This window comes from Natator depressus, chromosome 1 (genome assembly GCF_965152275.1).
Source record: "Natator depressus isolate rNatDep1 chromosome 1, rNatDep2.hap1, whole genome shotgun sequence".
In the NCBI taxonomy this organism is placed as follows: domain Eukaryota; kingdom Metazoa; phylum Chordata; order Testudines; family Cheloniidae; genus Natator; species Natator depressus.
In genome coordinates, this window is record NC_134234.1 from 309450920 (window position 1) to 309469022 (window position 18103).

At 42.9% G+C, this 18103-nt stretch overlaps 1 protein-coding gene across 3 annotated transcripts in view; it reads left to right on the forward strand.

The window, feature by feature from the left end:
- PLXNB2 (plexin B2) overlaps positions 1 to 18103 on the forward strand; it is a 331427-nt gene that overhangs the window by 257249 nt on the left and 56075 nt on the right. For all 3 annotated transcript variants that reach the window (XM_074942362.1, XM_074942360.1, XM_074942361.1), the window contains 5 exons: positions 6710 to 6824; positions 7348 to 7450; positions 7914 to 8015; positions 13379 to 13471; positions 15542 to 15623. In XM_074942362.1, coding sequence (XP_074798463.1) covers positions 6710 to 6824; positions 7348 to 7450; positions 7914 to 8015; positions 13379 to 13471; positions 15542 to 15623 — 495 coding nt within the window. The remainder of the gene's footprint in view (positions 1 to 6709; positions 6825 to 7347; positions 7451 to 7913; positions 8016 to 13378; positions 13472 to 15541; positions 15624 to 18103) is intronic.

The following is an 18103-nucleotide window of genomic DNA, read 5'->3' on the forward strand; positions in this document are numbered from 1 at the left end:
TCATTCTTCTCTTCCGCAGACTAAACAATCCCAGTTCCCTCAACCTCTCTTCCATAAGTCATGTGTTCCAGTCCCCTAATCTTTTTTCAGAGTAGCAGCCGTGTTAGTCTATATTTGCAAAAAGAAAAGGAGTACTAGTGGCACCTTAGAGACTAACCAATTTATTTGAGCATAAGTTTTCGTGAGCTACAGCTCACTTCATCGGATGCATTCAGTGGAAAATACAGTGAGGAGATTTATATACACACAGAACATGAAAAAATGGGTGTTATCGTACACATTGTAAGGAGAGTGATCACTTAAGATAAGCTATTACCAGCAGGAGAGCGGCGGGGGGGTGGAAGAAAACCTTTTGTAGTGATAATCAAGGTGGGCCATTGCCAGCAGTTAACAGGAATGTCTGAGGAGCGGGGGCGGGGGAAGGGGGGGAATAAACATGGGGAAATAGTTTTACTTTGTGTAATGACACATCCACTCCCAGTCTCTATTCAAGCCTAAGTTAATTGTATCCAGTTTGCAAATTAATTCCAATTCAGCAGTCTCTTGTTGGAGTCTGGTTTTGAAGTCTTTTTGTTGTAATATTGCGACCTTTAGGTCTGAAATCGAGTGACCAGAGAGATTGAAGTGTTCTCCAACTGGTTTATGAATGTTATAATTCTTGACAATTGATTTGTGTCCATTTATTCTTTTACATAGAGACTGTCCAGTTTGACCAATGCATGTGGCAGAGGGGCATTGCTGGCACATGATGGCATATATCACATTGGTAGATGTGCTGGTGAACGAGCCTCTGATAGTGTGGCTGACGTGATTAGGCCCCATGATGGTGTCCCCTGAATAGATATGTGGACACAGTTGGCAACGGGCTTTGTTGCAAGGATAGGTTCCTGGGTTAGTGGCTCTGTTGTGTGGTTGCTGGTGAGTATTTGCTTCATTTTGGGGGGCTGTCTGTGAGCAAAGACTGGCCTTTCTCCCAAGATCTGTGAGAGTGATGGGTCGTCCTTCAGGATAGGTTGTAGATCCTTGATGATGCATTGGAGAGGTTTTAGTTGAGGGCTGAAGGTAATGGCTAGTGGCGTTCTGTTATTATCTTTGTTGGGCCTGTCCTGTAGTAGGTGATTTCTGGGTACTCTTCTGGCTCTGTCAATTTGTTTCTTCACTTCAGCAGGTGGGTATTGTAGTTGTAAGAATGCTTGATAGAGATCTTGTAGGTGTTTCTCTGTCTGAGGGGTTAGAGCAAATGCGGTTGTATTGTAGAGCTTGGCTGTAGATGATGGATCGTGTGGTGTGGTCTGGGTGAAAGCTGGAGGCATGTAGGTAGGAATAGCGGTCAGTAGGTTTCTGGTATAGGGTGGTGTTTATGTGACCATCGCTTATTAGCACCGTAGTGTCCAGGAAGTGGATCTCTTGTGTGGACTGGTCCAGGCTGAGGTTGATGGTGGGATGGGAATTGTTGAAATCATGGTGGAATTCCTCAAGGGCTTCTTTTCCATGGGTCCAGATGATGATGATGTCATCAATATAGCGCAAGTAGAGGAGGGGCACTAGGGGACGAGAGCTGAGGAAGCGTTGTTCTAAGTCAGCCATAAAAATGTTGGCATACTGTGGGGCCATGTGGGTACCCATAGCAGTGCCTCTGATTTGAAGGTATACATTGTCCCCAAATGTGAAATAGTTACGGGTGAGGACAAAGTCACAAAGTTCAGCCACCAGGTTTGCCGTGACATTATCGGGGATACTGTTCCTGACGGCTTGTAGTCCATCTTTGTGTGGAATGTTCGTGTAGAGGGCTTCTACATCCATAGTGGCCAGGATGGTGTTTTCAGGAAGATCACCGATGGATTGTAGTTTCCTCAGGAAGTCAGTGGTGTCTCGAAGATAGCTGGGAGTGCTGGTAGCGTAGGGCCTGAGGAGGGAGTCTACATAGCCAGACAATCCTGCTGTCAGGGTGCCAATGCCTGAGATGATGGGGCGTCCAGGATTTCCAGGTTTATGGATCTTGTGTAGCAGATAGAATGCCCAGGTCGGGGTTCCAGGGGTGTGTCTGTGTGGATTTGTTCTTGTGCTTTTTCAGGGAGTTTCTTGAGCAAATGGTGTAGTTTCTTTTGGTAACCCTCAGTGGGATCAGAGGGTAATGGCTTGTAGAAAGTGTCCACGTATCTATTCAGGGGACACCATCATAGGGCCTAATCACATCAGCCACACTATCAGAGGCTCATTCACCTGCACATCTACCAATGTGATATATGCCATCATGTGCCAGCAATGCTCCTCTGCCATGTACATTGGTCAAACTGGACAGTCTCTGCGTAAAAGAATAAATGGACACAAATCAGACATCAAGAATTATAACATTCATAAACCAGTTGGAGAACACTTCAATCTCTCTGGTCACTCGATTACAGACCGAAAGGTCGCAATATTACAACAAAAAGACTTCAAAACCAGACTCCAACAAGAGACTGCTGAATTGGAATTAATTTGCAAACTGGATACAATTAACTTAGGCTTGAATAGAGACTGGGAGTGGATGTGTCATTACACAAAGTAAAACTATTTCCCCATGTTTATTCCCCCCCGCCCCCCCCGTCCCCACTCCTCAGACGTTCCCGTTAACTGCTGGCAATGGCCCACCTTGATTATCACTACAAAAGGTTTTCTTCCACCCCCCGCCGCTCTCCTGCTGGTAATAGCTTATCTTAAGTGATCACTCTCCTTACAATGTGTATGATAACACCCATTTTTTCATGTTCTGTGTGTATATAAATCTCCTCACTGTATTTTCCACTGAATGCATCCGATGAAGTGAGCTGTAGCTCACAAAAGCTTATGCTCAAATCAATTGGTTAGTCATTTTTGTTGCCCTCCACTGGACTCTTTCCAATTTTTCCCTTCTTGTAGTGTGGGGCCCAAAACTGGACACAGTACTCCAGGTGAGGCCTCACCAATGTCGAATAGAGGGGAACGATCACGTCCCTCGATCTGCTGGCAGTGCCCCTACTTATACAGCCCAAAATGCCACTGGCCTTCTTGGCAACAACGACACACTGTTGACTCATGTCCAGCTTCTTGTCCACTGTAACCCCTAGGTCCTTTTCTGCAGAACTGCTGCCTAGCCATTCAGTCCCTAGTCTGTAGCAGTGCATGGGATTCTTCCGTTCTAAGTGCAGGACTCTGCACTTGTCCTTGTTGAACCTCATCAGATTTCTTTTGGCACAATCCTCTAATTTGTCTAGGACCCTCTGTATCCTGTTCCTACTCTCCAGCCTATCTACCTCTCCTCCCAGTATAGTGTCATCTGCAAACTTGCTGAGGGTGCAATCCACACCATCCTCTAGATCATTAATGAAGATATGGAACAAAACCGGCCCGAGGACCGACCCTTGGGGCACTCCACTTGATACCGGCTGCCAACTAGACATGGAACCATTGATCACTACCCGTTGAGCCCGACAATCTAGCCAGCTTTCTATCTACCTTATAGTCCATTCATCCAGCCCATACTTCTTTAACTTGCTGGCAAGAATATTGTGGGAGACCGTGTCAAAAGCTTTGCTAACGTCAAGGAACAACACGTACAATGCTTTCCCCTCATCCACAGAGCCAGTTATCTCGTCATAGAAGGCAATTAGATTAGTCAGGCATGACTTGCCCTTGGTGAATCCATGCTGACTGTTCCTGATCACTTTCCTCTCCTCTAAGTGCTTCAGAATTGATTCCTTGAGGACCTGCTCCATGATTTTTCCAGGGACTGAGGTGAGGCTGACTGGCCTATAGTTCCCAGGATCCTCCTCCTTCCCTTTTTTAAAGATGGGCACTACATTAGCCTTTTTCCAGTCGTCCGGGACCTCCCCGATCACCATGAGTTTTCAAAGATAATGGCCAATGGCTCTGCAATCACATCCGCCAACTCCTTTAGCACTCTCGGATGCAGCGCGTCCGGCCCCATGGACTTGTGCTCGTCCAGCTTTTCTAAATAGTCCTGAACCAGTTCTTTCTCCACAGAGGGCTGGTCACCTCCTCCCCATGCTGTGCTGTCCAGTACAGTAGTCTGGGAGCTGACCTTGTTCGTGAAGACAGAGGCAAAAAAAGCATTGAGTACATTAGCTTTTTCCACATCCTCTGTCACTAGGTTGCCTCCCTCATTCAGTCAGGGGCCCACACTTTCCTTGACTTTCTTCTTGTTGCTAACATACCTGAAGAAACCCTTCTTGTTACTCTTAACATCTCTTGCTAGCTGCAACTCCAGGTGTGATTTGGCCTTCCTGATTTCACTCCTGAATGCCTGAGCAATATTTTTATACTCTTCCCTGGTCATTTGTCCAATCTTCCACTTCTTGTAAGCTTCTTTTTTGTGTTTAAGGTCAACAAGGATTTCACTGTTAAGCCAAGCTGGTCGCCTGACATATTTACTATTCTTTCCACACATCGGGATGGTTTCTCCCTGTAACCTCAATAAGGATTCTTTAAAATACAGCCAGCTGTCCTGGACTCCTTTCCCCCTCATGTTGTTCTCCCAGGGGATCCTGCCCATCAGTTCCCTGAGTTGTCAAAGTCTGCTTTTCTGAAGTCCAGGGTCCGTATTCTGCTGCTCTCCTTTCTTCCTTGTGTCAGGATCCTGAACTCGACCATCTCATGGTCACTACCTCCCAGGTTCCCATCCACTTTTGCTTCCCCTACTAATTCTTCCCGGTTTGTGAGCAGCAGGTCACGAAAAGCTCTGCCCCTCGTTGGTTCCTCCATCACTTGCACCAGGAAATTGTCCCCTACACTTTCCAAAAACTTCCTGGATTGTCTGTGCACCGCCGTATTGCTCTCCCAGCAGATATCAGGGTGATTGAAGTCTTCCATGAGAACCAGGGCCTGTGATCTAGTAACTTCCGTGAGTTGCCGGAAGAAAGCCTCGTCCACCGCATGCCCCTGGTCCGGTGGTCTATAGCAGACTCCCACCACGACATCACCCTTGTTGCTCACACTTCTAAACTTAATCCAGAGACTCTCATGTTTTTCTGCAGTTTCATACCGGAGCTCTGAGCAGTCATACTGCTCTCTTACATACAATGCAACTCCCTCACCTTTTCTGCCCTGCCTGTCCTTCCTGAATAGTTTATATCCATCCATGACAGTACTCCAGTCATGTGAGTTATCCCACCAAGTCTCTGTTATTCCAATCACATCATAATTCCTTGACTGTGCCAGGACTTCCAGTTCTCTCTGCTTGTTTCCCAGGCTTCTTGCATTTGTGTATAGGCACTTGAGATAACTTGCTGTTTGTCCTGCTTTCCTAGTATGAGGCAGGAGCCCTCCCCTCTCGCGCTCTCCTGCTCGTGCTTCCTCCCGGTGTCCCACGTCCCCACTTACCTCAGGGCTTTGGTCTCCTTCCCCCAGTGAACCTAGTTTAAAGCCCTCCTCACTAGGTTAGCCAGCCTGCTTGCGAAGATGCTCTTCCCTCTCTTCGTTAGGTGGAGCCCGTCTCTGCCTAGCACTCCTCCTTCTTGGAATATCATCCCATGGTCAAAGAATCCAAAGCCTTCTCTCCGACACCACCTGCATAGCCATTCGTTGACTTCCACGATTCGACAGTCTCTACCCAGGCCTTTTCCTTCCACGGGGAAGATGGATGAGAACACCACTTGCGCCTCAAACTCCTTTATCCTTCTTCCAGAGCCACGTAGTCTGCAGTGATCCGCTCAAGGTCATTCTTGGCAGTATCATTGGTGTCCATGTGGAGAAGCAGGAAGGGGTAGCGATCCGAGGGCTTGATGAGTCTCGGCAGTTTCTCCGTCACATCGTGACTCCTAGCTCCTGGCAAGCAGCAGACTTCTCGGTTTTCCCGGTCAGGGCGGCAGATAGATGACTCAGTCCCCCTGAGGAGAAAGTCCCCGACCACCACCACCCGCCTCCTTCTCTTGGGAGCAGTGGTCGTGGAACCCCCATCCCTGGGACAGTGCATCTCGTACCTTCCAGTTGGTGGAGTCTCCTTCTGTTCCCTTCCCTCAGATGTATCATCTGGTCCACTCTCCGTATTAGTATCTGTGGAGAGAACATGAAAACGGTTGCTTACCTATATCTGCGTTGCTGGTACATGGACGCTCCCCTTTCTTCTTCTGGAGGTCACATGCTGCCAAATTTCTTCACCGTCCTCCTGTCCCCACTGCACAGCCTGCTCTGAATTTTCAGAACATTGTGTCTGTAGAAGCATATCCTGACGTCTGTCCAGGAAATCTTCAGTTTCTCTGCAATGCAGGGTCGATACTTGTTTCTCCAGACCGTGAACCTTCTCTTCTAATATGGAGACCAGCTTGCACTTTGTACAGACAAAGTGGCTTCTGTCCTGTGGAAGAAAGACAAACATGGCACATCCTGTGCAGGTCACAACAGCTGAACACTCCCCATCCATATTACCTTCCTTCTACGAGCTTCCTCAGGAGTTGTAGTGACTACTCAGAGAAGCCAGCAAGATGTAAGCCTCAGTGGGCTCTCCCCAGGTGAACTCCCAGGCAAACTCCCTCTGTTAGCGCCTCTGCTGTTCACCTCTCAGCTGGTTCGCAGCTGACTGGCTTTTTATAACAGTCAGGCCCACTCAAGGCTCACCTGGAACAAAGCACTCCCAGTTCACACTTTTCAAACAACCAGTCAAGCACACGGTCATTGCACCATTCTACACAAGAGCTAAAGTATTCAACAACTTATTTACTTTTTTTGACAGATCACGTTTCAGTTTCACTAACATTAACCTTCGGAGAGGAAAAGATGTTTTTTGCATCGGCTACATATCCTTTCTATGACTGTGAAGAAGCAATGAATCTTTCTGCAAATTTGCCGTGAGTATTTTATCATCTTAATTTGAGTTGTTGCATCATGCTGTATGTGTTCAGGTAACTGAACTGTTTAGTTAAGACAGCTGAATCCTTCTATAGCAGATCCTCTGGCACAGTCAGCATTCCCTGATAAGTCCTGTTGGCATCCAACTTGCAGACTCAAACTGTAGACTCAGACATCTAAATTATCTGATTTGCAAGCACAAACTTGACCTACCTGGGAGTCCAGGGCTTTCAGACATCACAGAGTCAGGCCCAAAGTTCCTATGATCCATATTGTGGCTTTTTCATGCATGCTGCTGTTCAGGAGAAGCAAGTTACCAGACTAGGTTCTTTTATTATTCTCACTATGAAATTGTGAACTCAGCATAGTAAGGATTTTGTAGCAAATTGCTCTACTTTCTATGACTAAAAATGGAGTTTGTTGGGTTTGGGGTTTTTTTACAATGAAATTTGAATGTTTAGGAACAAAAAAAAAAAAAAAAAAGCATGGGTCTTGTCATGACCCATCACGTTATATTTGTAGATGTTATTCCTGTGCAAGCAGTAGATGGAATTGCCGGTGGGACTGGAAGAATCATATCTGTGAAGACTCATCTTTGGAAAAGGATGTGATCAAACAAAATATGGTAAAAATTTAAAATTTGAATAAACAGGTTTTATTTGAACACTTTTTCATATTTTCTTTAGCATTGCTACCAGATCAGTTGGTTGGACTCGGGTTTTAAACAAAAATCACGATTCTAAAGTTAACTTCAGAGTTAATTTTTTTGTGACTTTAAGTGGGGGTGGGAATGTAGAGGTGTGATTAGGGAGGGGAAGCAAGATAGAATAATTTCTTAGGGGATATTTTTGTTCATTTTACTGTTTTGCTTTAATGGGAAGAATAAGATTTCAGGGCTGGGAAAGATAATCATCTACAGCTTTGGCATATGCTGTAGTCATTTTTAGTGTGTCTAATTTGAAAGGGTGTAATCAAATCTGTCACTTTATTTTAAGCATGGAGTTCTTCAGAACAAGAATGCCTTTGTCAAAAGGCTGTTGAAATTTGTTGTGATGGAAGATTTTTATTTTAAATGTTTATCTCCCTAGGAGGAAAAATGCCCACTGTTTCTAAATCCCAACCCTCCAATAATACCAATGGAGTTCCCAACAATAGTTCATTTTGAAGGAAAGAATCTAGAGAATTATCAGGTAAATGAATTAATTCCAAGTAGTCATTTGACTTATAGTTTAATTTCAGCGCTCATCCTAAATTCCTAAGACATTAGTATATGTTTCCTCTGGATAATGTTACTGCTTTCAAACCCCTCCCATTTAAAATGTGTGTGTAACTGTTAATTATTGTAGGCTGCCCATAAATGAGTAACCCATGCACTGCCAGGATACATTTTATTTTCTCTGTACTTGCTTTCAGAAATCAAAGGTGAACTCCAGACCTCACTGAAGTCAATAGCAAAGCTCCTGTTGTCTTCAATGAAGCTAGAGTTTCATCTTGAGCATTTAAATTGTATTAATAAATAAGGCTGTCAGCTATTTGCAGTTAACTCAAGCAATTAATGCAAAACAAATTAACTAGATTAAAAAAATTAGACACGATTAATCACAGTTTTAATTGCACTGTTAAATACTAATAGAATACCAATTTAAATTTATTATAAATATTTTTGGATTTTTTTCTACATTTTCAAATATATTGATTTCAGTTACAACACAGAATACAATGTGTACAGTGCTCACTTTATATTATTTTTATTACAAATATCTGCAGTATAAACAAGTTAAAAGAAATAGTATTTTTAATTCACCTCATACAAGTACTGTAGTGCAATCTCTTTTTCGTGAAAGTGCAATTTACAAATATAGCATTTCTTTTTACATAACTGCACTCATAAAACAAAACAATGTAAAACTTTAGAGCCTACAAGTCCACTCAGTCCTACTTCTTGTTCTGCCAGTCGCTAAGAGAAAAAGTTTGTTTACATTTACGGGAGATAATGCTGCTGGCTTCTTATTCAGAATGTTACCTGAAAGTGAGAACAGGCGTTCGCATAGCACTGTTGTAAATATCTTGTAATGCCGGCTCCATGCCAGATATGCAAAACTTTTGTATGCCCCTTTGTGCTTTTTTTTAAATCTTTTTTACATTGCCAATATTTGTAATAAAAATAATAATTAGGACTGTCAATTGCAATTAATGCATACGGTTAACTCAAAACAAATTAACATATGTTTTTAATGAGCGTTAATCATGCGCCAGGGCACCATGCTCAGAGAGGTAACGCAACGTGCGTCCGGGGAAGGGGTGCCTCTCCTTCCGCTGCCCAGCTCTACGGCTGCTCCTCCTTCTTTCCCCTGTCCCCCCTCCCCAAATGGATCCACTCCTGGCCAAGCTGCTCCAGACTGGGAACCTGAGGATACCATGACTCTTTCACTGAGGATACCCATCCTGGAGAGGGAACCCCAGTTACTAGGAAAAGCAAGATTATAGTATTGGGGGATTTAAGTATTAATAATATAGTGGATTTATGATGACCAGGAGAACCGCATGGTAAATTGCCTGGTGAGTGCTAAGGTTGCAGATCTCATGAAACATCTAGACAGATTTATGTGCAATGCCTGGAGGGAGGAGCTGGTGGTTGTGGTACCTGTAGGTACCAATGCCATAATGAAAGGTAGGAGAGATGTCCTGGAGACCAAATATATGCTGCTCGGTAAGAGATTCTAGTCCAGGAGTAGAAGTCTCTGAAATGATCCCAGTTCCACACACAGGGCCAGTAAGAGAGGCAGAACTTCAGGGTCTCAATGCATGGATGAGATGATGGTTTAGGGGGAGAGATTTTAGGTTTATTGGGAACTGGCGAATCTTTTGGGAAAGGAGGAGTCTATACAGATGGGCTCCACCTAAGCCAAAATGGAACCAGACTGCTGTAAAATTAAAACATTTATAGAGGATTTTTTTAAATTAGGGCTAGGGGAAAGCCTCATAATGACACTATATAAATCCATAGTTCGGCCATACTTTGAATATTGTGTGCAGTTCTGTTCACCCATCTCAAAAAAGATGTATTAGTATTAGAAAAGGTGCAGAGAAGGGCAACAAAAATGATGAGGGGTATGGAACAGCTTCCACATGAGGAGAGATTAATTAGACTGGGTCTGTTCATCTTAGAAAAGAGGTGACTAAGGGATGGGGGGACATAACTGAGGTCTATAAAAACATGAATAGTGTGGAGAAAGTGAATAGGGAAATGTTATTTACCCTTTATATAACAGAAGAATCTAGACTTTTAAATTCTGCACAGATTATATTTGTGTGCACTGATTTATAACGCTACATGTAAATGGTCTTGGAATATAAATATGTGCCCCTAAGCATCCATTTGGCTAGTAATTTGCAAAGTGATAGTACTCTAAAAGTTAAGCTCCAAAAGTTAAGCAAGGGCCAAAAATAGCAGTGGTCCTAAAGGTGGCTGGCATTATTTATTCCTACTGAATGAAGTAGGAATGAAGCTGGATGAAGGAGAAACTTTATTCACTAAAAGTTCAGTTGCTAAATAGGGACCATATTCTACAGTGATCTTGGCGTAAACCTCCCATTGACATCAGGATGGATCAAGGGTAGTGTGTGGTCCTAGTTTTGTAGATGTGACCCATAGATCATAATTTGGCCACTTGTGCAGAATGAGTTTGATAGGGGGTGCCTGGAATGATGAAAATTTCAGAGCTGGGGACCTGGCAGCTACCAGAACTTTTTTAACCTTTTTCTTGTTGGTTAGTACTCCAGTGGATATCCATTATGTTTCTCCTGGATTGCCTATTTGAGGTGTCTCTGCAATGACAAATGACAGGTCCCTCAAGGGTGAAGGAAGTTTTCCTTTGTTTGTGGTATTTTGAGGTGCCAGCCATTATAGTGAGTTTTAATATCTCCATCAAAAATAAGAATGGAAGAGAGGTGCATTCAGAAGAGAGATGAGGATTTGGGATCTCTTTAGTTCTTATGGCTGATGCCTGTTTATCTCCCAGTGAGTGAGGAGAGAGGATACTTTTGAAAATGCTGTTCATAATTGTTGTAATAGGCTGGGGATGGATGAATCACACACCATATGATTTTTATTTTGGATTCTTATCTGTACCAAACAAGTTCTTGACCTGGGGACAAATGCTCCTCACTAAATGGAGCTCCTGGTGGAAGCGTTTGTTGAAGAGCAAACAATGGATCTTTAGGTTGCTTTAAATAGGGGAAACTGCTGTTTTTCTGTCTCTCCCTTTGAAAAAATTCAGTAGGATGTTAAAGTAAATCCAAGCTATTACAGTACCTCAGGGGAAAACTGCTACCAGAACAAGCAGTTGAGACAGGTGCTGAATTGGGAGTTGGATGCTGGTCAGTTGTTTTACTTTTAAATTCTAAGAGAAAATTTAATCTGAATACTCAAAAGCCAGGCAGGTTTTCACAATGTGAAGAACTGAAGGCTCCACATTAAAGGTGTGCTAGATAGCCCTCACATACAGTTCAGTTTGTTTTTCCACCTTGGAATCTTGGATACAAGATTCTCCTGTCTGGATGTGCCATCCTCTTCTATAAACATTCATATGTAAACCACTGGTCAGTGTGTGTTGTCCTATATGCTCAACTCACAGAGGATTCAAGTCTCTGATAGTCCTCAGTTAGGCAGCTTGGTTGTTTATCTCAAACTGTAGAGATGCATTTTAGTTCTGGAGGTGCCTAGTTCAGTCGTTGGTGTCAACCAAGATAGCAGTCATCGCGTATATGTAAACATACACCATTTCCTGGGTTGTTCTGTCAGGAATGTGAGAGGCTGAAATACAGCTTCAGCAACATAATTTGAAGATTATTGAAAAAAATTATTGTGTATTGTAGTATAAAGTGGAGATGAGTAAGGAAAGTGTCAGGCAATATTCCTTTAGAAAGAAGATCTCTGACGAAATTTAGCAATTGGATGAGTATAAAAACCTTGTACAACTTGGAGTAAGGCAATCCTTTGTGTGTCTTGGGATTGGGTGAATGGTGTCTGAGGTGAAAGGGTGGTTTTTAGAGCTAGTCAGGAAATTATTTTTGCTTTCCTCAAAATTTCCTGTAGTGAAATATTTGAGGAAATATTTTAAGTTAGAATATTCTTTAGCAGCTTCTGGTGGGGTTTGTTTTTGTTTTTTTGTTAAAAAATACAGTCAGTGGAAAGCAGACATTTCAATGAAAATTCATTTTGTCAAAAATCCAATTTTCCATTTAAAAAAAGACAATTTTAACAGAAAACTTTAGACCACCCTAGAGGCCTTGTCTTCATGGCTTTGATGTTTAAATGCGTTGGTCAGGGCGCCTTGTTTTTAGTTTCTGTAAATAAATCTTGTTCGCTATATTGAAGACATTTTGATCTATTCAGCAGTGAAGTCCTGGGACATTCTCCTGCCACTGCCTTTATTTATTTATTTAAAGCTTCAGGAGAAGCCTTTTTGGAGCTTGGTAGCCCATTTTCCTCCCTTGGTAGTCCATAAGATCTTGTTATGTGGAGGAAAAGGTCCTTCTCCCTTAATAATATTACAATGCTCTTGGGATTTGCAGTGGAGGGCATTGCCTCCTGTGTCTCCTCACACCCAGCCCTTCCATGAATCTTCTGGTGGATGAAAGACTGTCCTCTCCGGCTCTCCCCATTTTTGTCATGGATAAAGGACAACAGGAAGAGAAAACCATTGCTGCTTCTTGCTACTGCTATTAGTTACATAAGCTTTGTGGCCCCCAAAACTAGCTATCACTACTGCTTTTGAGCCATAGCTACATATAAAACAAATTTGGGCATCTCTTAGGCCTCAAATTATTTGGATGGCAGCAGCCGGAGAAGGTGGTTTACCTACTCTTGCAACAGGACTGGAGAGTTGAGTAACCAAAAAATTGTATAAAAACATTGGAAAGCATCCATCTTTTCATGTACCACTGGGAGCAGAACCTCCCAGTGCATCATAAAGATCCTGATTTAAAGGAGGAGCAGGCCATTGAATGAGGTCTCAAAGTCCTCCAGAGGCATCAGAAGTGAGGGAGGACCGCTCCCTGCTGAGGCAAAGGGAGTAGTGAAACTTTCTGGTTTCACACAAAGCTAGCAAAGGCTGGCTCCAGCTTCACTTGGAATTCTCAGGTCAGGTTTGTGTAGTCCCATGATCACTGTGCAGACAGAACCTGCCTGCTTTGGTTCATAAAACTCCCATGAGCCTAGAGAATGGGATTCACACAGCTCTGTTGACAACACAGCTGATGTGGGAAGGCATACGCTGGATAACTTTGAATTTTGTTCTTACTTGCTGAAAATGAGTGCTAGACACACTCGTAGCTTTTAGTTGTGCCTCTCTAAAGCTTGGCCTTTAAATGGAGCAAGTAACAGATGATGTTGACACTATCTTTGGCTTTTGTTTTCACATGATTTAATTAGTTAGCTTTCTACATCTGATCTTATCCCTGTCAGTGCTGAGCAGCATATTGCTTATTTACTTTTTATTAAGCTCAGTGGTACTGTAAAAATTCTAAGCTGACCATTTCTCTTGTATAGGGAAGATCTTTTAAGATTGGAAATGACCAGTTTGAATTTGAGGCTCCTGTTGACAAATCAGATGATGGAAATTTCTCATTCAAAACCAAAGAGGTAAATATTAAAAAAAATTGTTTGTTTAAAAAAGATATAAAATGTTTTGTCCTGTTGTAATACAGAGTATGTGCACGTGGCTGGCCCTCAAAGGAGATAAACCCTAATTACAGACCTGTAATGGAGGTTCTTCTCCTTCGCCCAAAGGCAAAAGCCTACAACTTTTGGAATTGTAGTTCCTGAATTCCCTAGTCTTTTTTTCTTCCTGTTAGCTGTGATTTCAGCATGTATGCAGCTCATGCATTCATTAAACTGTGCCTATGGAAACTCTGGGCCATATTATTTTGATTCAGCTTGGTCAGCCTGATCGAATATTGGACTTAGAGACAGGGTTCCTGAATTCTTCCCTGCCACTGACTCATTGACCTTCCTGTGATTTAGTTTCTCGGTCTGTAAAAATTTCACCGTTCACTGGAATTAAGTGCACTCAGTCTCTGGGTGCCTTTTCAGAAAAGAGAAAATGTATGCAAAGTCCTATTATTCTGTTTACCAAGTTATAAATTAGACTTATAGACTTTATCCTGCTCAGGACAATGCCTGAGTAAATAATCTGAAGGCCTACTAGCTCACCTCACAAGATTTTTTTTTTTTTTTTGAGGATTGATTAATGTCTATGCAGCTGTTACACTGATTTATATGATAAGTGTTTTCTTCTTCGTCCCCCGCACTTTTTGAGGCCTCATATTATGACCATCTTCTTTTAAATACAAGAAGTATGATTTGTTTCAGAGCCTCTGAATGCTAGTCCTTATTTAGCCAGAGTGTGTATAGTTAGGGAGAGGGAGGGCGCTACACTGTTGAAGAAATATCAGACCTTTCCTTAGCACATTGAGTGATTATGCTATATTGTCAGGAATAATACATCCTGCTGGCTTGGGAAGGAAGAGTTTAACACAGGGGTGGGCAAACTTTTTGGCCCAAGGGCCACATCAGGGTTGCAAAACTATATGGAAGGCCGGGTAGGGAAGGCTGTGCCTCCCCAAACAGTCTGGCCCCCACCCCATCCGCCCCTCCCACTTCCCGCCCCCTGACTGCCCCCCTCAGAACTCTCGACCCATCCAACCTCCCCACACACACACACACACACACACTCCTTGTCCCCGACCGCCCCCTCCTGGGACCCCCTGCCCCTAACCACCCCCTATCCGACCTCCCCTTCTCCCTGTCCCCTGACTGCCCCAACACCCATCCACCCCCCTGCCTCCTGATAGGCCCCCGGAATTCCCACACCTATCCAACCCCCCCGTTCCCTGTCCCCTGATCACCATCCCCAGAACCCCCGACCCATCCAACCATCCCCTGACCACCACCCCCAGAACCCCCGACCCATCCAACCCCCCCGCTCCTTGTCCCCGACTACCCCCTCCCAGGATCCCCCTCCCCTAACTGCCCCTCGGGACCCCCCCCATCTGACCCCTCACTGTCCCCTGACTGCCCGACCCCTATACACACTCCCGTCCCCTGACAGGCCTCCCATGCCTATCCAACTGCTCCCCGTCCCCTTACCATGCCACTCAGAGCAAGCGGGAGCTGGAGCCAGTCACGCCACTGTGCTGCCCGGCAGGAGCGGCAGGCCAGAGTGCAGGCGGCCCGGCAAGCTGAGGCTGTGGGGAGTGGGGACAACAGAGGAAGGGCCGGGGGCTAGCCTCACTGGCCGGGAGCTCAAGGGCCAGGCAGGACAGTCCTGTGGGCTGTAGTTTGCCCACCTCTGGTTTAGCAAGTCTAAAGCTGGCAATTTCAAGGAGTTACTGAAACTCTCTAAATGCAATATGCTAGCTACTTGGATACTTACCTCTAAATATAAATCAGATCATGAAAATTGATGATCCAATGGCAACTCAGTACTGCTCTCCATTGACCCTTCTAGGTTCTAATTGCTATGAATTAAGTTAATTACCAAAAGTTTCGCTCAATACATTTGACTAAGAACACAAACAGAGCATAGATTTGAAATGTTTTAGATGCTTTCTGAATCCTCATAGATCATGTTAAGAATTATGTGACACAAAAATTAACCTTCCAGAATTAAAATAAGCAGATGTAAATGTCTTCCTGTGTCATCTTTTCCAGTTTTCCTATGGCGCAAATGAAACTCTACCACTTAATCTGTTCATTAAAACAGATAAGGTCAAGATTGACAGTAAACTCATGGGTAAGTATGAATTATGGGACTCAGGGGGAGTGAAATTACAGTAAATTGAGATTTATTCCCATAATAAATTTTATCTTCATGACTCCAAGAATGTTACCGTCTCAAGTTTTACTGGTTTTAGTAAAGCATGTAATTAAATGACAGGGCAAAAGTGTTAATACAACTGCATAAATTAAATGTCAATGTTGATAACATCTTTAAAACTTTATATATTTAAAGTTTTATATAAAAAATATCTTTAAATCTGATTCTGCTCTGAAAAGCAACTCTTTTAAAAATGGCATTGTGAGGTTCCCTTGTTATATCTCAGTAATATGATAGCAAACTTAGTCCCTTCCTGGGTAAAAAGGTGGCTTTTCTTACTGTCATCTCTACAAACCTCACCAGAGATCTGAAGTCTAAAACTGTGTTCTGGCTCATGCATCGTCATCAATGATAGATTCTGCAGTCTTCAGTTTGGTTGACAATGAAAAGCCACAGAAGTATTCTGTGGCAACAAAAAGTATGCAAAGTCATGAGCCCTGCCATAAATGGCTTTTTCATTTAGTTATATTTATTTATTTATTCCAATTTATGATGGCACAAAAAATGTCTGTTAAATCTATGGTCCTGGTCTTGTAAGCTACTAGGTGCTGGCAGAGCTCCAGTGAAAACAATGGGCTCCATGTGGGTGCCCTGATACCCCACCTCCCCCATAACAGCTCTCAGATTAAGATCTGCAAACACTTTTTACCAGATATAGTGCTTGTTACTACGAGTCCATATGAATGAGACTAATGTCACTCATGAGTAATGTCCCCATGCAGATAAATATCTTTATACATTATTCCTGGTATATAATAATATTTAAACAGTTTAATTTTGTATAGGCAACACAGAAGCAGTGGAGTTTGAGGGATTACCCTATGTTGCCTCTGCATGGGTGAGAGCACTTGTTAACTCGTGCCATTTCTTGCCCTCTTATGGGGAAATCACATTGTAACAGTGCAGCATCAACATTTCCATTCCAAAGAATTATGATGTTATAAATCCAGAATCTTACAGGATCTGGTGCAAAAGAAAAAAAAAAGGAAAGAAAGAAAGAGAAAGAAAAAAGGAAGCAGTGTTATTATTAAAGGAAGGCTCTTGTTCAAATACACATCTACAATAATCACAAAGGCTGAAAAATACTGGCAAAATGTCTTTTTTTTTTTCTCTTTTGTATGAATGTTTTTATCCAAATTCTCCCTTGCTTTAAAATTTCCTTACCGTGTGAAGTCCATAGCATAATGGTTTTTAAACATCACATTGCACCTTGAAAGGAACTGACTTTGGAGGAATGGACTTTGCTCAGAAGGTACTCAATTATTTCAATTCCAGCACTTTTGAACTCTCCAGTAAAAAAAAAAAAAAAAAAAAAAAAGCTTCTTCTTTGTACAACACAAGTGAATACTAAGTTATGATAGCATTTTAAATCTCAGACCACTGGGGGGTTTTGAACAGTATGAAATCCAATATATCTATCCCTTTCATCTTTTTGTCCTTGTTACCAATTACTTCACAGCTTGGATCTAAAGGTGATGGATAAGTCTGAATCTAATGAGTGGGTTGCTGCTCCTATATTTAATGACTTGGTCAGGGAGTGAAGGATTGTTTAACACTTTAAGACTCTATCTTTCCCTGTCCCTTTCACACCTCTGGGCGTGAGAGACTTCAAGATGTTGCTATGCTGCCTTTGTTTGCAGAGAAAGGGAGCGAGACTCCTGTTCTAGCCAATGAAGGATGACGAAGTAATTCAGTAAATATGTTCCTTTGCTTTGTCAGGTTGTCATGTGGTGGTGTGGGTGGAGATTGTAGGGTGTGTGGAGGCAAAGGGAGGAATTAACAACCCCACTTGTTAAAGTTCCTGTGCAAACTATTACCAGTTTATGAGTGCTGGATTAAGAAAGCAATCTGTTACATCTTGCAAATTATGTTCATGTTTGTAGATGTGGGAAAAGCTTTCCCTGCTGCAGCCTGTGCTGTCTGTTCCAAGGATAAAGGGAAGTGTTAATTCTCTTGTTAAAGTGGCGTTGTCAGTCTGGCACCTTTTCCCCAGCACTAAATTTGCTTTTTTTTAGAATTGTAGAGTGAATGAGTAAATAAATACTGTTTAAAATGACTCAGTGACTGAGAGGCTCCATATCGAAGTGGTTTTCAGACCAAATTAGCTAGGTGTACAGGTAAAAAGAGACTCTCCTCACCCCTCCCATAACTCTTAATACTGCAAACTCAACATGAAATCTCAGTCAAGTTAGGTCTTTTCCTACGGTTTCATCATTAGTAGTAACAAGGGTCCTGCAGCCCACCGTAGGCACCAGCGACCACCAGTCCAACCCCATTACATTGAACGGGTTCACACTGGTACAACTGGTTGAATTATAGAAACTATCATTGATAGTGCACAAGAAGGAGTAAAATCCAGATCTTTCACTCTCAACTGTATTAATGCTGCACAGTAA